At 39.6% G+C, this 23,406-nt stretch overlaps 1 protein-coding gene across 2 annotated transcripts in view; it reads left to right on the top strand.

Moving 5' to 3' along the window:
- Positions 1-19,123, top strand: part of Tgm5 (transglutaminase 5) — a 43,612-nt gene extending 24,489 nt beyond the window's left edge. For both annotated transcript variants that reach the window (XM_026392300.2, XM_026392292.2), the window contains 4 exons: positions 16,416-16,781; positions 17,301-17,461; positions 18,642-18,775; positions 18,970-19,123. In XM_026392300.2, coding sequence (XP_026248085.2) covers positions 16,416-16,781; positions 17,301-17,461; positions 18,642-18,775; positions 18,970-19,123 — 815 coding nt within the window. The remainder of the gene's footprint in view (positions 1-16,415; positions 16,782-17,300; positions 17,462-18,641; positions 18,776-18,969) is intronic.
- Positions 19,124-23,406: the final 4,283 nt, after the last annotated feature.

The following is a 23,406-nucleotide window of genomic DNA, read 5'->3' as shown; positions in this document are numbered from 1 at the left end:
TTTTTAAATAATACAGTGTAACAACTATTTGCATAGCATTTATGATGTGTTAACAATCATAAATGATCTGGACATATTCAAAGTATTCAAGAGGTTGTATATAGATTATATGCAAATTTCGATGCCATTTTATTTTTTTTATTATTGGTTGTTCACAACATTACAAAGCTCTTGGCATATCATATTTCATACATTATAATCAAGTGGGTTATGAACTCCCATTTTTACCCCAAATACAGATTGCAGAATCACCTCGGTTACACATTTTTACATACTGCCATATTAGTGACTGTTGTATTCTGCTACCTTTCCTATCCTCTACTATCCCCCCTCCCCTCCCCTCCCATCTTCTCTCTCTACCCCATTTACTGTAATTCATTTCCCTCCATGTTTGTTATCCCATTCCCCTCACAACCTCTTATGTGTAATTTTGTATAACAATGAGGGTCTCCCTCCATTTCCATGCAATTTCCCTTTTCTCTCCCTTTCCCTCCCACCTCATGTCTCTGTTTAATGTTAATCTTTTCTTCCTGCTCTTCCTCCCTGCTCTGTTCTTAGTTGCTCTCATTATATCAAAGAAGACATTTGGTATTTGTTTTTTAGAGATTGGCTAGCTTCACTAAGCATAATCTGCTCTAGTGCCATCCATTTCCCTGCAAATTCCGTGATTCTGTCATTTTTTAGTGCTGCGTAATACTCCATGGTGTATAAATGCCACATTTTTTTTATCCATTCATCTATTGAAGGGCATCTGGGTTGATTCCACAGTCTAGCAATTGTGAATTGTGCTGCTATGAACATCGATGTGGCAGTATCCCTGTAGTGCGCTCTTTTAAGGTCTTCAGGGAATAGTCCGAGAAGGGCAATAGCTGGGTCAAATGGTGGTTCCATTCCCAGCTTTCCCAGGAATCTCCATACTGCTTTCCAAATTGGCCACACCTGTTTGCAGTCCCACCAGCAGTGTACAAGAGTACCCTTTTCCCCACATCCCCGCCAGCACTCGTTGTTGTTTGACTTCATCATGGCCGCCAATCTTACTGGGGTGAGGTGGTATCTTAGGGTGGTTTTGATTTGCATTTCTCTGACTGCTAGAGATGGTGAGCATTTTTTCATGTACTTGTTGATTGATTGTATGTCTTCCTCTGTGAAGTGTTTGTTCATGTCCTTGGCCTATTTGTTGATTGGGTTATTTGTTTTCTTATTGTCTAATTTTTTTAGTTCTTTGTATACTCTGGATATTAGGGCTCTATCTGAAGTGTGAGGAGTAAAAATTTGTTCCCAGGATGTAGGCTCCCTATTTACCTCGCTTATTGTTTCTCTTGCTGAGAAAAAACTTTTCAGTTTAAGAAAGTCCCATTTGTTGATTCTTGTTATTAACTCTTGTGCTATGGGTGTCCTATTAAGGAATTTGGAGCCCGACCCCACAATATGTAGATCGGAGCCAACTTTTTCTTCTATCAGACGGAGAGTCTCTGATTTGATATCTAGCTCCTTGATCCACTTTGAGTTGACTTTTGTGCATGGCGAGAGAAAGGGATTCAGTTTCATTTTGTTGCATATGGATTTCCAGTTTTCCCAACACCATTTGTTGAAGATGCTATCCTTCCTCCAATGCATGTTTTTAGCTCCTTTATCAAATATAAGATAGTTGTAGCTTTGTGGATTAGTCTCTGTGTCCTCTATTCTGTACCATTGGTCCACCCACCTGTTTTGGTACCAGTACCATGCTGTTTTTATTACTATTGCTCTGTAATATAGTTTGAAATCTGGTATCGCCATACCACCTGATTCACACTTCCTGCTTAGAATTATTTTTGCTATTCTGGGTCTTTTATTTTTCCATATGAATTTCATGATTGCTTTATCTATTTCTACAAGAAATGCCATTGGGATTTTGATTGGCATTGCATTAAACCTATAGAGAACTTTTGGTAATATCGCCATTTTGATAATGTTAGTTCTGCCTATCCATGAACAAGGTATATTTTTCCATCTTCTAAGATCCTCTTCTATTTCTCTCTTTAGGGTTCTGTAGTTTTCATTGTATAGGTCTTTCACCTCTTTTGTTAGGTTGATTCCCAAGTATTGTATTTTTTTTGAGGATATTGTGAATGGAGTATTTTTCCTCATATCCGTTTCAGAAGTTTTGTCGCTGATATACAGAAATGCCTTTGATTTATGTGTGTTGATTTTATATCCTGCCACTTTGCTGAATTCATTTATTAGTTCTAGTAGTTTTTTTGTAGACTCTTTTGGGTCTTCTAGGTATAGAATCATGTCATCTGCAAACAGTGATAATTTAAGTTCTTCTTTTCCTATTTTTATGCCTTTAATTTCTTTCGTCTATCTAATTGCTCTGGCCAGAGTTTCGAGAACTATATTGAATAGAAGTGGTGATAGAGGGCATCCCTGTCTTGTTCTAGATTTTAGAGGGAATGCCTTCAATTTTTCTCCATTCAGAATGATGCTAGCCTGAGGCTTAGCATAGATAGCTTTTACAATGTCGAGGTAAGTTCCTGTTATCCCTAGTTTTTCTAATGTTTTGAACATAAAGGGATGCTGTACTTTGTAAAATGCTTTTTCTGCGTCTATCGAGATGATCATATGGTTCTTATTTTTAAGCCTATTGATGTAGTGAATAACATTTATTGATTTCCGTATATTGAACCATTCTTGCATCCCAGGGATGAATCCTACTTGATCATGGTGCACAACTTTTTTGATGTGCCTTTGTATCCGATTCACCAGAATTTTATTGAGGATTTTTGCATCTAGGTTCATCAGAGATATTGGTCTGTAGTTTTCTTTCTTTGAGGTGTCTTTGTCTGGTTTCGGAATCAGGGTGATGTTGGCCTCATAGAATGAATTTGGTAGAGCTCCGTCTTTTTCTATTTCCTGAAATAACTTGGAAAGTATTGGTATTAATTCTTCTTTAAAGGTTTTGTAAAATTCCGCTGTGTACCCATCCGGTCCTGGGCTTTTCTTGATTGGTAGTCTTTTGATTGCTTCTTCTATTTCATCCATTGAGCCTGTGTATGTCTTTTCCAATCAGATGTGTCTCCTGGAGGCAGCATATTGTTGGGTTTGTTTTTTTAATCCATGTTACCAGCCTATGTCGCTTTATTGGAGAGTTTAAGCCATTAACGTTTAGCGTTACTATTGATATATGGTTTGTACTTCCTGCCATGTTTGATTATTTATCTCTTTTTTTTTTCTAATTTAGTTTGTTTCTCCATGATTAGCTTTCCCCCCGTCCTCTGTCTTTACCGAGGCACTTCCCACTGAAGGTTTTGGTTATTGTTTTTCATTTCTTCCTCCTGTAGTGTTTTGCTTAAGACACTTTGCAATGCTGGTTTTCTGGCTACAAATTCTTTTAGCTTTTGTTTATCATGAAAGATTTTTATTTTGTTGTCGTACCTGAAGCTTAATTTTGCTGGATACAGAATTCTTGGTTGGCATCCATTGTCTTTCAGTGTTTGAAATACGTTGTTCCAGGATCTTCTCGCTTTCAGCGTCTGTGATGAAAAATCTGCTGTTAACCTAATTGGTTTACCCCTAAATGTAACCTGCCTCCTTTCTCTTGTAGCTTTTAATATTTTCTCTTTGTTCTGTATATTGGATATCTTCATAACAATGTGTCTTGGCGTTGGTCTACTGTGATTTTGTGTGCTCGGTGTCCTGTATGCATCTACAATTTGTATATCTGTTTCCTTTTTTATTTCTGGAAAGTTTTCTGTAATTATCTCATTCAGGAGGTTACTCATTCCCTTGGTATGAATCTCTGTATCTTCCTCTATCCCAATGACTCGTAAGTTTGGTCTTTTTATGCTATCCTAAATCTCTTGGATGTTTTTCTCGTGATTCTTTACCAGCCTATCTGAGTTGGCTAGACTCTTTTCAAGATGATATATTTTGTCTTCATTATCTGACGTTCTGGCTTCTACTTGCTCCACTCTGTTAGTGATACTCTCAATTGAGTTTTTAATTTGGTTTATCGTTTCCTTCATTTCTAGAATTATTGTTTGATTTTTTTTATCTCTATCTCCTGATAAAGATGCTTAACTTCTTCTTTTATCTGTTTATGTAATTCATTTTCAATGTGATCTTTAAGGTTCCTTTCCATCTGTCTAAGGTGTTCCTTGAGTTCTTTATATGTCCATTTTTCTGATGACTCTAGGTCCTCCTGAATATTTAGGCTGTCCTTCATTGTTTGTACTCCTTTTCTTCCTTGCTTTTTTATGCTCATGTTACTTCTTGTTCTGTTTGACTGCTGAGTTACTGTTTACTCTTATAAATTTATTTGATGCTTGGGAGGAGAGATATTAGAAGGGGAGGGAAGAAGTCACTAAAGAGAATGAGTGTAGGCAGGTAGAATTCAAGGAAGGGGGAATAAGAAAATTGAAAAGAAATGAGAAGACAAAAGAAAAAAAAGTGAAAAGAAAGAAAGAAAAAAACGAAAAAATAAAAATTTAAAACCAAAAAAAATTTTTATAATGATAATAAAAAAATGGAAATTAAAGTTTAAAAATAATAGTAATACTAATAAAATAAAAAGAATTTAAAAAAATTGAAACCATTAATAAGAAAGTTAAAGAACAACAACTACATCAACAACAAAAAGTGAAAATAAAATTAAAAAAAAATACTAATAATAATCATTAAAAAAAAATAATAATAATAAATGCAGTCATAGAGCTAGACTAACTTCTCTTCCAGTAGGTGGAGCTATGCCCACTGGGCCAGGCTTCTCTACTTGATAGGTGGGAACCAATCACTGTGCCTCAGCTCTTCTTCCCAGACTGTGCGGGTCTCCAATCTTGAGTGCCTAGGGCCTTCTCTTGTGGTTCCTCAAGCCAGGCCCCGCTCACCTGTGACACTCACCACAATACTGGCTACACACCGGGTCTGCTGCTCCTGGGAGCCCTGTTTTCATGGGTGCCTGGGCACACCCTTTCTGTTTGCCTCCCTCAGACCCTAAGTTTGTAGGGCTTGGGCCTGAGGGCCCCCAGCGAATTTGTTTGCCCTCAGGTAGCAACTCCCCTGGTAGCTGGTGCAAGGGACCTGTTGTCAGCACTGGTGATAGTGATAGCTGGGAGTTCTGCGCCGCTAGTCCTGCGTCACTCCTGATTCCCTCAGTCTGGCTATGGTGCTCAGTTGGCTTTTACCTCTGTGAGTTCAGGCGGGCCGACTAGTTATTTCAGCGGGATCATTAGTGCTGAGTCACAAGAAGCAGGCGAACCGGAGCTAGAATGCAGCCAATTCGGGCTCGGTGTGTTCTGAGAAGGCTAGACCGCTCGCCCGGGGTCCACTTCAGCTCAACCGTGCCTAGTGGTCCTGAGCGAACAGTATTTTGACAGTTTACTTCTCCCTATGCCCGCGCAGCTGAAGGGGTTAGAGACTTGATCTCTCTGCGTCCGCGGCCATGTTGGATCACTTAGATTTTAAATTGTCACTCATCTTATCAGCTGTTCCCTTTTACTCGGCAGCTCACTCACGCGGTTAAGAGTCTGTTCTAAGGTGCTCTGCGGGAAGCAGCTGCGGCAGCGGCGGCGGGGTGGCGGCCAAGCTGTGGCCTTCGCGACCCCCGTGGAGGGGGTGCGGGCTGGGGGAGGGGAGGCAGCGCCTCGGGGCCGCGCGGGCCAGGTACTGGGCAAGCAAGAGAGCGGGTGGGGTGGGGGAAAGAAATTGAGATCTAGATTTAGGGAGTGAGCGTGGGAGGAGAGACGGGGGAGAAGTGAAGCGGAAAGGCAGAGAGGGGAAGGAGAAGGGGCCCAGGGAGCCGGGCAGCTCGGGGGCTGCAGCCTTACTGCTCGCGCTGAAGTCGTGACGGATTCACTCCATCTAGGCCCTTTTCTTGACACGGTGCTGAGTCTTTGTCGACATATCTCCTTTAATGATCTTTACTTCTTCTTTTAAGAAGCGGCAACATACGCTGCGGGCGTGGCGGCACGGAGCACAGAGCGGCTCACTCACTCACTTCCCGCCGCCATCTTCTCTCCTGCCATTTTATATAAAGAACTTGAGCACAGATTTGGTGTTCTGGGGGTCCTGGAACTAATACCCTACAGATACTAAGGAACATGTGTTTTGAACACACAGCCTAGTAGTGCCATTACCCCTCTAGTACCTGTTGACTGAAATTGCCTTGGCTGAGTGGCCCTAGAAACAGATCTTGACTCCTTGGAGGCAAGAAATTAATATGAGAGGTTTATTTGTGAGGCATTCCTGGGAATTCTGTAGGAGAGTGACGAAGTAAGACAGAGAAGTAGAGGAAGCCAATGCAGAGCTGGTTAAGCCTGTTAACACTGTGGACAGCTGGAGCCTACTTCTGGTGGGACCTCCTGGAGGATGAATAATGCTGAAATTAAAATTAAATGGCTCTCTATTTTTACTTGCTAAGTCTGACAGCCCCACCATTGACTCAATGTGACATGAAGAACAACAGTAAAGCTTTGTTGTGCCTGAGAGGCAAAGGTATCTAGGGTTGCTCCATGGGGGTATAAGTTCTCTGGCTCTTTTGCCTTCCCCATGAATGGTCTGAACCTGCTCTGGTAGCAGAGAAGGTTGCAGTAGTTGCAGGGGCTACAATTTGAGGGTAAAGCCTGTGGGCACTGAAATGGCAAGTGCCAGGGGATATGAGCAGGACACTGATAGCATTACCATGGAGGTCCACATTGAGTCACACTGCAGTGGGCTTGAGTGTCCTGATAAGTAATGTCTCTTGGGCCAGCAGCATTCTGTCTCCCACTCCCAGCCTGACAAGATCTGGAGGTGGAACAGATCCCAGATGCACTGAATCTGAGTCACATCTATCTGGGTCCATCTCTACTGAAGTAAATGTCCCAAGATCCTCTTCTGCCAGGGACTGGGCTTAGAAGCCCCAGAGCAAGGACATCAAAATGGCCTCTGGCTTAGGTGGTTATAGCAATTCATTGAAGGGATGGAACCAGTGCCTGAATGTAGTACATTCTTAAGGCAGCTTTTGGGATAGGGATGTATAGGAGAGTATTCCTGTACCTCCTAGACTGAATGCAGAAGCCTGGGCTACCCTGAGTTCTCTGCTTGCCTAAATGTCCTGTTTTATCTATTTGTTTATTATATTTACTGTACTTCTTGGTTTCCCAATTTCTAGGAATTTGTTTTAATCTGACCAATAATTTGATTCAGGGACAGGAAATCACACCATGCCCTGCTGTCTTTTTTTTTTTTTAAGCATTTTAACAAACACATAAAACATAAATTTTTCACATATTAATGTAATACCCTGAAATGTTTCAATACATGTATACATTGCACAATGCTTAAGTCATCTTAATGAAGTTTATCTCCTCAAACTTCTATCATTCCTCTGTGGTAAAAACTTTCAAAATCCTTACTTCTAGTTTTATGACATACAGAACATTATTGTTATCTGGTACTACCCTGCTGTGCAAGAGCATATTAGAACTTCTTGTTCCAATCTAACTGTAACAGTACCCATTGATCAACCTTTCCCTCTATCCCCCACAAACACTCTCTGGAAACCGCCTAGAACTTCTATGAAATGAATCTTTTAAGATTCCACATGAGAACACATAGTCCTTGTTTTTCTGTGGCTGATTTATTTCACTTAACATAATGATCTCTAATTCCATCCATGTTATCCCAAATGACAGAGTTTCATTCTTTTTAATGGTTGAATAGTATTCTACTATGTATATATTTCCTTCATTCATTAGTGATGGGCACTTAGATCCTTTCCATTTCTTGGTAATTGTGAATACTGCTACAATGAATGTGGGTCTGCTGATGTCTCTTCAGCATACCTACTGCATTTCCTTTGAATGTACACCCAGTAGTAAGATTGCTGGATAAAGGGTAGATTTATTTGTAATTTTTTTAAGAACCTCCATATTATTTTCCAAAGTGCCTCTACTAAGAGTGTACAAAGGTTCCCTTTTCTCCAGCATTTGTTATATTAAATCTTTTTGCTAATAGCCATTCTTACTGGGTGAGGTGAGGTGAAATCTCATCATGGTTTTGATTCTCATTTCCCTGATGATAAGTGATGCTGAGCACTTTTTCATGTGTCTGTTGGGCCGTTCATATGTCTTCTTTTGAGAAGTGTCTATGCAGATATATTGTCCATTTCAAATTCTAGTAAGCTTTTTATTTTATTTTATTTTATTTTTGCTATAGAGTTTTTGGAGTTCCTTATATATTCTGGATATACATTATCAGATGTGTAGTTTTCAAATACTTTTTTCCATTCTGAAGGATGTCTCTTCACTGCCAATTGCTTACTTTACTGTGCAAAAGCTCTTTTTTTGTGTGTGGGGTTTTTTTGTTGGTTTGTTTGTTTTGGTAGAGATGCTAAGGAGGAACATTTTTGTTTGATGTAATCCCATTTGTCTTTGTTTGTCTCTTGTGCTTTTGGGGTCTTGTTAAAAAAAAAAAAATCCTTAGTCAGGTGTGGTGATGCATGCCTCTAATCCACCTGGCAGGCTGAAGTGGGAAGAAACCAAGTTCAAGGCCAACCTCAGCAATTCAGCAAGACCCTAAGCAACTGAGTGAGACCCTGTCTCAGCATAAAAACAAAAAGGACTGGGGGCACAGCTCAGTGTTGAAGTGCCCCGGGGTTCAATCCCCAGTATCAAATGCCTATTCCAATGTCCTGAAGCATCTCTTCTGGTAGTTCCTAGTTTCAAATTTTAAATTTAAGTCTTTAATCCATTTTAAGTTTGTCTTTGATGGAAGTGAGAGATAGGGATCTAGTTTCATTCTTTAGCATGTTGATATTCCCAGCGCCATTTATTGAAAATACTCTTCTCCAGTAAGTGTTCTTAGCATCTTTCTTTAAAATCAGTTGGTTGTAGATGTGTGAGTTTACTTCTAGGCTGTCTATTGTGTTCAATAGGTCTGTGTGTCTGTTTTTATACCAAAACAATGTTGTTTTGATTACTAAAGCTTTGCAGTACATTTTGAAGTCAGATAGGGTAATGCCTCCTGTTTTGTTCTTTTTGCTGAAGATGGCTTTCGCTATTTGGGTTTTTTGTTTATTTGTTTTGTTTTGTTCTGTGTGGCTTTATATAAATTTTAAGATCATTTCTTCCAGTTCTTTGAAGAATGTCATTGGTATTTTGATGGAGATTGCATTTAATCTGTAGATTGCTTAGTTAGTGTGGACATTTTTGCAATATTGATTCTTCTGATCTGTGAATATGGGACGTCTTCTCACTTTTTTGTGTCTTCTTCAATTTCTTTCATCAGTGTTTAACAATTTTCATTGTAGAGGTCTTTCACTGCTTTTTAAAATATTTATTTATTTTTTAGTAATAGGTGGTCACAATATCTTTATTTTTAAAATTTTTATTTTTATGTGGTGCTGAGGATCAAACCCGGTGCCTCATGCATGGTAGGTGAGCGCTCTACCTCTGAGCCATAACCCCAGCCCCATTCATTTCTTTGATAAAAATTTTTTCTTTGATATTTTATTTTTTGTTGATATTGTAAATGAAAGTGCTTTCTTGATTTCTATTTCAGATAATTCACTATTGGCATATAGCAGCACTACATTTTTTGTGCATTGGTTTTATCCTGCAACTTTTCTGAATTTATTTATTGGTTCTAATCATTGTTTGGTGGAGTTTTTTGTTTTCTACACATAAGACCATGTAATCTGCAAACAGGGTCAGCTTGGATACTTTTCCAATTTGAATGTCCTTTATTTCTTTCACTTGCCTGATTGCTCTACTAGGACTTCCAGAATTATGTTGAATAAAAGGGGTGAAAGTGAGCACCCTGTCTTTTCCAGCTCTTAGAAACAAAGCTTTCAGCTTTTGCCTGTTCACTGTAATGTTAGCTGTTTGCTTATTATAAATGGCCTTTATTATGTTGTGGTATATTTCTTCTATACCTAATTTGTTCCAAGTTTTTATCATGAAAGGATGTTAAACTTTATCAAATGTCTTTTCAGCATCAGTGGAGAAGACCATATGGATTTTATCCTTCACACTATTGATGTGATACATCATGTTTATTGACTTGCATGTATTTAACTATCTTTTTATTCCTCCATTGAATCCCACTTGATCTTTTGAATGTGCTGTTGGACTCAGTTTTCTACTATTTTGTTGATGATTTTTGCATCTATATTCATCAAAGATATTAGCCTATAGATTTCTTTTTTTATTGTGTCCTTTTCTGGTTTTGGTATCATGGTAATTCTGGCTTCATAGAATGTGTTTGGAAGAATAACTCCCTCTTCTACTTTTTGGAATAACTTAAGGAGAATTTGTGTTTTATTTCAATGTTTGGTAGAATTTGGCAGTGAACCCATCTGGTCCTGGACTTTTCTTTGATGGGAGGTTTTATTATTGATGCATTCTTATTACTGGTCTGTTCAGGATTTCTATCTTCATGATTCAGTCTTTTTTGGGGGAAAGCTACCGGGGATTGAACTCAGAGGCACTGGACCACTAAGCCACATCCCTATTTGTATTTTATTTAGGGACAGGGTCTCACTGAGTTCCTGAGCACCTTGTTTTTGCTGAGGCTGGCTTTGAACTCATGATCCTCCTGCCTCAGCCTCCTGAGTCACTGGGATTACAGGTGTGAGCCACAATGCCGAGCCATGATTCAGTCTTGGTAAGGTGTATGTGTGTGGGAATTTGACCATTTCATCTAGCTAAAAAACTTCTTGACATACAGTTGTTCATAATAATGTCTAATGATCTTTTGTATTTCTGTGGTATCACTTGTAATGTCTCCCTTTCATCACTGATTTTATTTGAATCTTTTTTCTTTGTCAGTTCTGGCTAAGGGTTTGTCTATTTCATTTATCTCTTCAAGGAACCACCTCTCACTGATATTTTGTACTTTTTTAGTCTCCATTTTCATTTATTTCTGCTTTTATCTTTGTTATTTCTTTTCTTCTGCTAATGTTGGGTTTATTCTTGCTTTTCTAGTTTCTTGAGATCATCCTATTTCTTTGATGTGGGCATTGATTGATACGCACTTTCCTTATAGCTTTTGCTATATGCATAGGTTTGGATAGTGGGGTTCAAATCCTCAAATATCTCTCCCTTTGGGTCTACTAATATTTGCTTTATATATTTGGGTGCTCCAATATTGGGTGCATGGATATTTAGAATTGCTATTTCCCCTTGCTGATTTGACCCCTTTATCATTATATAATGACTTTTCTTGTCTCTTTTTACTGCTTTTGATTTAAAAGTCTAATCTGAAATAATTTGGTGACTCCTGCTTTCTTTTGCATTTCATTTGCATGATATATCTTTTCCCACCCAGAACCTTTCAGTCTTCTGTGTATCCTTAATGGTGAAGTGAGTTCCTTGTAAACAACATATTGTTTGTTCTTTTTTTAATCCATTCAGTAACTATGTATTTTAATTGGAGAACTTAAATTCAAAGTAATTGCTGATAGGTCTGTTCTTACTATGGTTATTGTGTAACTTGTTTTCCGGTTTTGTTGAGGTTCTTTTCTTTATTTCTCCCTCTCTTATGATCGTCCTTTGTGATTAAGTGATTTACTCTAATAGCATTCTTTGATTCCTTGCTTATTATTTTTGGTTTGTCTGTAATAGATGTTTTCTGTGTGGTTACCATGAGGCTTACAAAAAAACATCTCTTGATTACAGCAAGCTATTTTGAAATTATAGCAACTTTCTATGATTATACATTTAAGAACAGAAACAAAAGAGCAAGAGAAAATATACTAATAAGAAAACTCTAGGGCTGGGTTTGTGGCTCAGAGGTAGAGCGCTCACCTAGCATGCGTGAGGCCCTGGGTGCAATCCTCAGCACCACATAAAAAATAAATAAAATAAAGATATTGTGTCCAGCTATAACTAAAAAAAAATATTAAAAAAAGAAAACTCTACATTTGTATTCCATTTTCCACATTTGAATTTTTGTATCCCATTTTACATATTTCTATATTGCCTATATTTTAACATATTAATGTAGTTATATTTTTTAATTATTTTGTTTATTAGTCTTCATACTAAAGACATAAATGGCCAGACATGGTGATACACATCTGTAATCCCAGAGATTCAGGAGACTGAGGCAAGAGGTTCAGAAGTTCAAGCCTATCCTCAGCAACTTAGTGAGACACTGTCACAAAATAAAAAATATTTAAAAAAAATTTAAGGACTGGGGATGTAGCTGAGTGGTAAAGCACCCCTGGGTTCAGTCCCCAGTACCCCAAATATATATATATTTTTTTTTCCCATATCATTACCATGCTTACAATGTTCAGCATTCAGAATTTGTATAATTACTTTCATCATAGAGTTTTATACTTTCTTGCGTTTTCTTCTTATTTATTAATGTATTTCAACTTCCTTTAATATTAAAGAACTTCCTTTAATATTTCTTTTAGAACAGGTGTAGTGGAAATACATTCTTCTCAGCTTTTATTTGTTTGCAAATGTCTTTATTTTTAAAGGATAACTTTGCTGGGAACAGTACTCTCAGCTGACAGAATTTTTTTTTTTTCTGTGAAATTCTCCTGCCACTTTCTCCTGGCCTACAAGGTTTCTGCTAAGAAGTCTGCTTTCAAATGAATTGGGTCACCCCTATATGTTACTTATCTCTTTCTCTTGCAGCTTTGTCAAACTTATCTTTATCTTTCACCTTTGAAAGCTCAATTAGATGTCTTGGGGTGGATTTGATTCAATTAAATTTAACTGGTGACCTTTGAATTTCCTGTACCTGGATATTTACATCTTTCTCTAGGTTTGAGAAGTTTTTTTTATTATAATTTATTTGAATAAAGCTTCTAACCCTTTGGTATTCTCAAGTCCTTCCTGAATTCTAGTAATTCAAACATTTCTCTTTTAATACTGTTCCAAAGTTCCAGTAAACTTTCATTTTTTTCTTCATTCTTTTTTCTTCTCCAATTGTGTATTTTCAAATAGCTTTTTTTTTCCAGGTTTTTTTTAAAGAGAGAGAGAGAAAGAGAGAGAAAGAGAGAGGGAGAGAGAATTTTTAATATTTATTTTTTAGTTTTCGGCGGACACAACATCTTTGTTTGTATGTAGTGCTGAGGATCTAACCCGGGCCGCACGCATGCCAGGCGAGCGCGCTACTGCTTGAGCCACATCCCCAGCCCCTTTTCCAGGTTTTAAAAATAGAATTTATTTTTAAAAGTTAATATGTGCATTACAGGTAAAATAAAAATACAAGCAAAAATGACAAAGTCATCCAGTCCCAAGCATCTTAGTTGGATGTGTCCCTCCAGGTCATATGTATACATACACAATATCCCATTTTGAGTGATTGAGATCTTAGTATGTATCATGCTTTTCCACACATCATGAATATTCACCAATTCAAAATCCTAAAGCTACATGAGTATTTTTGATAACCAAGAATATACTACATCAATATGTTATCCTTTCTTGGGAACAAAAATTTCACTGAAGACAGGCCTCTAGATAGACATATTGGCAGAGTTACAACTAAAATAATGCATTCCCTTAATACACCAAGCTTGTTTTATTACAAGATTTCTACTACTAAAATATTAGGAAGAATGCATGTTCCCAGTGAATTAAAGTATTCCTATAGTACAGCCAGAAGATGCACACACACCAGTAGTTCATATCAAAATGCAAATCCTTGAGCACTTGCTCCCATCTTTCCCTGTGTGCTTCCCTGTGCCCCTCTGCTGCCAGCTAATAAACAAGTCCTGATATATGCTGCCCAGAGATAAAGCAATTTCATGCCCGAGAAGCATCTTTTCTATCAATTATAACAAAGATATTTACAAATTGGCTAATTCACTAGCTCTACTTTTTATGATTTATTGTCACCTCAGGACATCTAGAAAGTTTAGATGTTGTGAAATAAAGTATGAACTTTGTGCACAATAAACACAAACACTTTATCAAAAATGCACATATAAATCTATGGTTATAATCTAAACCTGTCTTCCAGATATGGACATACTAGCAAAGAGCACTTCCCCTCAAACTTCCTCTTTTCCCTCTTCATCATTCCAGTGACTAAATTCAGGACTACCCCTAGCTCCAAGAAGTGGATTAACAAGGGTCATTCCCAGAAGACAATTCTTCCTAAAAACTAACAAAAGGATATTTATATATAGGGATTATTTTGCTACTTCTAGCAAACATTGGACATTAAGACTTATCCTTTAATACTCAGCAATATTAATTAAAATGTATATATAACAATGGCTAGACAATCTGAACTAATCTAAGGGATATGATTGCTTCTCTATGCATACTTTCTCCTTCCTCCACACCACCCAGTGAACCTTTAACATACTCTCCAAGACATCAAGTTCAACAATTCCAGTCCCCTAAATGGCAACCATTCCTATGTAGTAACAAAAAATTTAGCCCTCTACTTTTACCATATGTTGTGTACTTTTAAACATCTAGAAACACTAGATGTTTCCAACAAGGACCTAAGTTTCCAACCATATATACAGTAGCACTGAATAAACTGCAACACTTACTTAACAAAGGCTATACTTTGAAGCAAAACCTCCTTTTTTTAAAGGCTAGAATTTGAAAGTGTCTTCCAAACAGAAACATTCTGGTCTAGAACCCTTCCCCTTCTAATCTCTTATTAACCCAGGGTCCAGATTTATGTATCTGTAATGCTTAGAGATGACTTTAACAATTTTACTTTCTTAGTGGTTTTAAGAACTGCCTTTCTTATGAATTTAACACTAAGTGTACTCAATGTGTTAGCTTATTAACTCTTCTTTTATCATACACTGGCAACCTCTTTAACATCTAGATAGACTACATGTAAATTAGGATTCACTTGTCCTTTATATACATTATTTACACGCATAAGAAAACAAAATTCACAGACATAAGAGCCAACAGTCAATTCACAGAAAATACATTGGTATAAAGCCCTTTGCATTTTCTTTTCCTTCTTCTTTCCTGAACCAGCACTGATACAATATGTGCTGCTCAGAGAAGTGTTTTAATCATCCTATTCCAAAAGACAGTTATTTCATTATGAATTTTAACCAAAAGATATCCACAAAATGTTTCCTTTACTACCTCTACTCTTAACATACTTTTTGCACTTCTAAACATCTAGAAAGACTAAGTTTGTCCACTATGTCCATATTGTGTTAAATAAACACACATGTAACAATGGTTATATCTGAAAGCATCTTCTAAATAGGATCATTCTGGCCTAGAATCCTTCATTTCTTCCACTTCTTTCTTCTATATCACACGTGTCACATCTGAGTGTCACATGATAAAATGTTACAATTTCACTTCCTTTTCAGAGAGGACTGCCTTTCTATGAATTTTAACACAAAGCGTACAAAATGTATTAGTTTACTAACTCTACTTTTGTCATACATTGGCAACCTCTTTAATATCTAGAGACAAGATTTATAAAATTAGGACTCTCTATCCAGTATATATACAATATATATAGTACAGCAAAGTTAAATGAAATTCACATTACAGGACAATGGGTAAGCTAAAATTTTCTTGCACGCTCTAACAAAATACCTTTTGCAACTTCTTCTCTCTCTCCTCCCTCAACCCAATGAACCAGTACAGACAGTATTCTGTTCAGAGGTGGTTTAACAATTCCAAACACAGTATTTTTCATCAGTTTTTAAAAGAAATAGCTGATCTTTGTGCTCACTAATTCTTCCTTCTGTTTGTCCTTCTGTTTGTCCTATCCTATTGATACTTTCTCTTTTTTTCTATTGATACTTTCTATTGCATGTTTAATTTTGCTAAGTGTATTTTTTCAGCTCAAGATTTCTATTTGATTTTTTTTAATTGAAAAAATCTCTGTTGTTTATCTGTTAGAGTATCTGTTTCTTCAAGTTCATTGACTTTTCTTTAAATAGTTGTTTTAAATTCTCTGTGACTTCTCACATACTGATCACTGTCTGTCCTGTTTCTGGAACCCTATTAGTTGAAGTCATAGTTTCCTGAAAGTTCTTGATGTGTGTTAATATGCAACATCATCTGGTCATTGAAGGGCTAGGTCTCTCTAATCTGGCATTGTTTTTGCCTATTTTTCGAGAAATTCTCAACAGGTTCCTTATTTTCTCTGAACTTTTAGTCACTTCCACTATTTCATTACTGAATGGTGCCCAGGTCCAGATTTTCCAGGAGTCTGCTGTTGATGTGTTGTTGCTATTTCAGTATTAGAGGGCAATCCAAGTCCTGATTAGGTTTGTTCCAAATGTACCATTGGTGTGTGGTTTAGAATGAACCAGGAGAGAACCTAGAAAGAGTGTACTTAATGAATGCTTTTTAAAATATTTATTACTGGTATTAAGCCCCTCTAACCTCTATAGTGTTGGCAGAGGCATTGAGGGTGGGCATTCAGCCAAATCTTGCCCCCTAGTTAGCCTAGCCCACAGCTAATTCTGTGTTCTACCATCCTAGGTTCTCCTCAAGAGAGGCAGGTGTTTCTGAAGGCTCTACAGAAACTGAAGAATGGAAGGTTCCAAGGCCCCCATCGAACAGACTCAGAACCCTCCAGGCCCATGCCACCAAACCAGGACAGCCCTCACAGCCTGGATACACCTTCCCTTCGACCTAGTGATGTTGTCCAGGTCTCCCTGAAATTCAAGCTACTAGACTCTCCCAACATGGGCCAGGACATAAATTTTGTCCTTCTGGCACTCAATATGTCATCCCAGTTCAAGGATCTCAAAGTGAACCTGAGTGCCCAGTCCCTGCTTCATGATGGCAGCCCACTGTCCCCATTCTGGCAGGACATGACATTTATCACATTGTCTCCTAAAGAAGGTATGGGCTCTGAATATGGGCATGGCACACACTATGTGCAGAGTCAGTTAGGCCACTACTGAAGAGTCAAGTCAGTCAACAGAGCTCTGGGGACAGACCCCCGGGACACTGTTCTTCTTACTATGTGCTCCAGTCCATATTCCTCCTCTTCCTTTTCTCTCATTCCCTCTTACTCCCTACTCCCCTTCTTCTCTCTCCCTCTTCATTTCTCCTCCTCCTCATTCCTGCACCCCTTTTGGATCTTCAAGGAAAGTAGTTAGTTTAGTGGGAAAAGTCTAAACTTTAGAGTCATCTAGACCTTGGCTGGAGCCTCAGCTCACCCATTTGCTAGCAGAATGATTGGGCAAACCATTTCACCAATCAGTCTCAAGTTTTCTCTGTCTGAAAAACTAGTTCTTGCTTCAGCAGGACTTGGTTACACATTGGTTCCCTCTTCTCTATGGAAGAGCTATCAGATCCAATCCAGGCCCAACTGATTTTCTCAGCTATTCTCAATTCATCATTGTGTTCTCTCCCTAGCAAAGAGCTACCCCTGCAAAATCCTCTATTCCCAGTACAGCCAGTACCTGTCAACAGACAAGCTAATCCGCCTCAGTGCCCTGGGTGAAGAAAAGAGCAGTCCTGAGAAAATCCTGGCAAACAAGATCATCACCTTGACTTACCCAGGCATCATGATTAATGTAGGCAGGAGCCCTGCAAATGGCCATGGATCTCCTTGACTCTGAATGGGAGGGGGTGGAGCCCTTAGCCCCTCCTATTCTTTGCTTCTTCTGGTGTCCTTAGGATGGAAAAATTATCTTAGAGGTCTTTATTCTCTAGTACCACTAAGGCTTTATGAGTGGGTCCTTGAGCAGGGGCCATGGACTTTCAGAAATATTCTTTCTTGTGCCACCTCCTGCTGTTGGCCTTCCTAGGGTCAACAAATAGACACAGAGTCCAGATGGGAGGGGCTCAGATAGAGAGATAGCCCTGCCTCAAGGTTAGCTCAGATTTAATTTGCCATTTCCTGGCTGTGCATCTGGGCCTCTACTTCTTTAACTGTCAAAAAAGAGGATTATAGGGGATGAGGATGTGGCTCAATGTAGAGTGCTCACTTGGTACCTGCAAGGCACTTGGTTTGATTCTCAGCACCACTTAAAAATAAAGTATACAATTTGATGTTTAAAAAAAATAAAATATATTGAGTAGATATGTCTAAAAACAAAATAGAGGATTACACTACAGAGCTTCTGAGGACCCCTCCTGCTCTGACATTCTGTGGTCTTTTGAGTGGGATGATGTTTAGGGCTCCTTTCTTCCAGTACCATCGCCTCAAGGCCCATCCACCTCCCAGACCCCGTTTAGTGAGTCCATGAGCCCCTAATGGGGCAACTCAAATGTCTGGTGAGCACTTGGGCCTGTGTAGCATCTTAGCAAAGGATCAATACACTTTTAGAGAAGTGACAAAACAAAGGAAAAAGACTTTTCTTCTCTGTGTGTGGGAGTAGGGGGTGGCAGATTGTGAGAAGTCCAGTAAATGGGAAACTCATGGAGGTAAGGGTTAGTTAGGAAAGTTTGTTATGTAGATTCCTCTTGTGCCCCTCCAGGCTGATAAACTTCTTAGGTTGTCTCAGGGATTAACTTTTGTCCTTCTAGGTAGAGCGAAGAGGGGATATCTTAGTAAATATATGTCCTGCTTTAAGGTAAATAGGAGGAGGCCAGAGAGCATTTCTTGTTGCCTCCAACTTAAAATAATCCTGATGTCAAAGTAGCATATTTTGGGGTGGCATATTCTGGAACCCTACAAAATAGTGCTATCCATAAGCGTTCAGTGATTCGGGATTGAGAACTAAGCACTGCTTCCCTGCTCTGTTCGTTTAGGTGCTAGGAGCAGCCATTATGAACCAGCCACTTACTATTCAGGTCGTATTTTCAAATCCCCTCTCAGAACAAGTGGAAGATTGTGTCCTGACCTTGGAAGGAAGTGGCCTCTTTAAGAAGCAGCAAAGGGTCCTGTAAGTGCTGGGAGTGCTCAGCCTTCTCTCTCATTTTATTCTGGGATTAGCATTATCCTTCTTTCTAGATGTAGGCTCCTGGGCCAGGCTCAGTACACTGGAGGAGGGAGAGACCAGGAAGTTCAGTGGAAAAGGGCTTTATAGTTATTGTAATGCCTGTGGGTTGTTCTGACCTTTTCCATTCTTTGCTGCAGCATTGGAGTCCTCAAACCCCGATACAAAGTCACTGTCTCTCTGAAGACTGTCCCCTTCAAGAGTGGCCAGAGGCAGATCCAAGCTAATCTGAGAAGCAACAAGTTTAAGGACATCAAGGGTTACAGGAATGTGTATGTAGACTTTGGGTTATAAATCCTGGGATGGTGAGCTGGACGTGTGGATTTTAAACTTCAGGGAAAGGAGCAAATTTAAATGCAAGCTGTACCTTTCCCCAACATCAAAGGCTCCCCAGGCACTGATGTGAGCAATAGGGGAGATGTCAATGATGGCTAGTTCGTTGGCCATTGGTACAGCTGCCCAGGACTCCATTCAAGACCCAGTGATTCCATGGTTTCCCATACAGAAGTGTGACAGATGTCAGAGGGTGCCAGTGGGACATGGCCATGACTTACTGCTCCTCATATGTCAAGGAAAGAAGACTCACCGAGCAGATTGCTGTTGTCCTGTTGTTGCAATGGCTAATTTCTCATATCAATAAACTTCAATCCTTGCTCTCATGTCCTTCACTCATCATCAGTAATCATCACTTTCCCTACATAAGCTTTTGCCTATTTTCTGGTTGCTGGGAGTGTCCTGTTGTTTCAATGCCTGAGCCCAATTGCTCATTTGAGATTTATTGATTGTCTAGTATATGCTGTACACCGTTTTGAGCACAGGGGTACAAGACAGTAAACAAGACAAACTCCCTGCAGACATATAAACCTAGCAACAGATGGGGTATCTGTCATGATCTAGTTTGGAAAGCAAAAAAACAGGCTGAGACAGGAAGATTGCAAATATTAAGCCAATCTGGGCAGTTTAGTGATACCCTGTCTCAAAATTTAAAACCTTAAAAAAGGACTGGGATTTAGCTCAGTGGTAGATCACTGAGTTCAATCCCCAGTACTGAAAGAAAAACAAAAGAGCTATAACTTCTGTTTATGTCTCTACATACACCTATATGTTTACATCTTGGAGAAAATCTGGGCAAATCTCTCACTCTCAGCCTTCCCTTGGATCCCTTTCCATATGAATCCAAGCAACATCTTGGTCCTCACAGTCCTAGCATTTTCTCTCAAAGTCCACTGATGCATTGTGGTCCTGGAGGGTCTTGGATTGGCTAGAGTTCAGGAGACAAGGCCAATTGAATAATGCAGGCAGGTAGATTTTTTTTTTTTGTACTAGAATTGAACCAGGGCCTCACACATGCTAGGTGAGTACTCTATCACTGCACTACATCCCCAGTCCACCAGTATTTCTTTTTTTTTTGAGACAAGGTCCACTAAGTAGTTGAGGCTGGCCTGGAACTTATGACCATCCTGACTCAGCCTCCCCAGTAGACAGGATTACAGGCATGTGCTACCATGTTCAGGTATGATATAGATTTGGGGTAGGAAATGAAATACCTTCAGAGTTTTCTATAGGTTGTAGTCTGGGCTTCTTCTGGTCATTTATATTCTATCCTTTCTGGGTCCTATGAAACACAAAGCAACTCCAATCATTATCTCTTCTTGGATGCACCTGCTTTCTCATGGCAGCACACAAAGTTCTGTACTGAGAAAGGTATGAAGCACCTGCCCTTCAGGCAATGGCTATGAGATGGAGACAACTATTCTATTAAATGTACATCCATTAAATAAAGAAGTTAAATACTTCCAATATATACAAACAAAAAGGTCAATGCAATTAATTTGAGAAGGGGTGTGGTGGGAATCATCTAGTAGGCTGATCATCTTGTGAGTGGGCTGAGAACCAAGAGCTGGTGGCACAGAGCTGGAAGTAACCTGTAATTACTCCAACCTATAATTATTACATGACAATCATGAGAAATCATTTAAGGAAAACACTGTGGAGAGGCACACAGTGGGGTATCTGTCATGATCTAGTTTGAAGTTCTTGGAAGACTTCTGCTACCACACCCTCAGACTCTTTCATGAGCCCTGTATGTATATATTTTTTTCCTATGTTGGTACTGGAGATTGAATCCAGGGTCGCTCAACCACTGAGCCACATCCCCAGCCCTTTTTTATATTTTATTTAGAGACAAGATCTTGCTAAATTACTGAGGGTGGCTTTGAGCTTGCAATCCTCCTGCCTCGGCCTCTGGAGCCACTAGGATTACAGGTGTGTGCCACTAAGGTGTGTGTGTGGGGGGGGGTAGCTGGTTTTAACACCACTTTCATTAACACCCCCAACAAATATTTACAGTTTCTTCTAGTGAGGTAGGCACTGAGGACTCAAGGAAGGACAAGGGCCTGCACTCAAGTTGCTCATGTGTAAGCACATACAGAAAGAAAAATAAACAGGAGATTATAATGCAGAGTGATGAGAACCACCACTGGAATAACCTGAGGTGCTATGGGAGGACAAAGAAGGCCAACCAGTCCAGTCTTGGGATTGTGGATCAAGGAGAGCTTCCTGGGGGAAGTGGCATTTAAATGAAAACTAAAGGACTAAGAGTTGGTCAAATACAGGCTCCGGATTAGAAAGAAACGGTGGATTCTAGCAGCCAGGAACTGCAAGTCAATCAGACGTGAGAGGTCAGAGTAGGGGGAAACAAGCAGCAGAAAAAAAAAACAAGGCAAGAGCCAGGTGGGTGAAGAGTTTCAGGTGGCAGTCTAAGGAGTTTGGATGGCCACCATCTTCAGGCATCTGTTGCTTCTACATCCTATAGTCACTGCCTGCAGAATTGATTTTACTTTGCAGAGCTGAACAGAATTCACGTGATTTAAGAAGCGCTTAAAGAACAAAGAGTTCCCCACCCTGATCTGCCACAGAAGTTGCAATTCTTCGAGTTAAGGCCTTTCTTGGTGGCAAAGGTTGTTTTTCATCTATTCATTTAACATGTATTGAGGACCTATGAGCCGAATGTTCTAGACCTGAGGAATGGAGCAGTAAACAGGTCAAGTAAGGTCCTCCCAACTCATCCTAGCCACCAAAGCAATCCCTCAACTCCAACAGAACTTGATATGATTTTTTCTTACAACACCCAGTACAGTTCTGGGTATAAAGGAGCCTTGTAAAGGCATCTCTTAGAAGGAGCTCCTTTTCCCTCTGTTTGCAGTGTTTGTGGCTCCATCAGCAGAGATGTTCTGCTTCCTCACAGCTAGAGGTGGGCATGGAACTTACACTGGACCAATTGGACTCTTCTCCCCAGAACTTTGCAGAGCTGGGTGAGCCAGAGAAGGGAAAAACCAGGAACCCGTCCTTCCCAGCAACAAAGACCCACAGGGCAACCAATCCTCCCTTCTATTCCTGATGCCTAGGCCCTGAGCTGGCCTGGATTTCTCCTTTTTGTAGTTCTGAGCCTGGTTCTCATTTTTTCCCCCTATCATTCTAGGAGCTTGTCTCGTCCACAGCCCAGTTGTGCCAGGGCAGTGAGGTAATTTGTGAAAAAGCCAGAGAAAGTCTCTGGAGACAGCATGCAAGACAAGATTTATTGGGGAAAGCTTTAACAAAATCAGTGACTCCAAGAAGAGTTTTGTGGCAACAGGCTGAACAGAAAGCACCTCTGTCCCTCTTGGTGCTTCTCCAAGCACTGCCTCCTCACCCTCTAGGCGTTTTGCATAGGACACATATCCTTTCTACTGTGCCCTCAGTTCCCCACCAGTCCCCATTCAGAGAGGGCTGCAGAAACAGTGACATCATTAACATTGGCTTGCTTAGTTTGCTTGTCTGACCAGCAACTGTCCTGGCATACATGAAAGAAAGTAGCTTTCCACAGATAGCACTAACTTGCTAACTTGCCAGTGAGCTTAAGAGAAAGCCAATGTCCTTAAGATCATATGTATCTGGATTTTTCTGCCCAGGCTTGCTATTCCCTTGACTAGGCTAGATTTTTGAGAACAGAAATGGTGCATTCAGAAACATAGTGATTTACTGTCCCCCCTCTCTTTAGGGGTGATACAGAATCTCCTCACCCTTTTGCTTTTTTGCCTAAATTGACTAAAGATGGTTTCATTTGCTTGCATTCAAAGAAATTTATCTGGTTCGGAGAGACAAAGTGATTTGTTTAAGATCACACAGCGAGGTCTAACCAACTCTAAATTCCCACCAAACCAGGTTGCTCATTGCTCCTCAAGGTCTGCCCTTTGGTCTGAAAGGTGTCTTTGTTAGTGTCATAAGCTGGTCTAAAGTTTAAGGAAGTGGCAGAAGCTCTCATTCTCCTGATAAATAACTAGAAAGATTGGGGCTAGCTATGCAAAGGTCAGGCATCAGGAAAAATAATTTTGTTTCCCAGGCTCTGCTCCTCATTTGGTCTCTGGCCCCATACCACCCACTGTCCAGCCTTTCTCCACCATAATCTGCCCACTGACCAGAGTTAAGCAGCCAAGATGCAGCAGTTACCACCTTTCTACCTACCCCTGAGGCTTGTTTTTCTGGTATCCAAGAAGCACCTAGTGTCATCTTTAGCCTGTTGCATTTTCAAGAGAACA

The sequence above is a fragment of the Urocitellus parryii genome, chromosome 6 (assembly GCF_045843805.1).
Source record: "Urocitellus parryii isolate mUroPar1 chromosome 6, mUroPar1.hap1, whole genome shotgun sequence".
Taxonomy (NCBI): Eukaryota; Metazoa; Chordata; class Mammalia; order Rodentia; family Sciuridae; genus Urocitellus; species Urocitellus parryii.
This window is presented reverse-complemented; position numbering and strand designations above follow the sequence as displayed.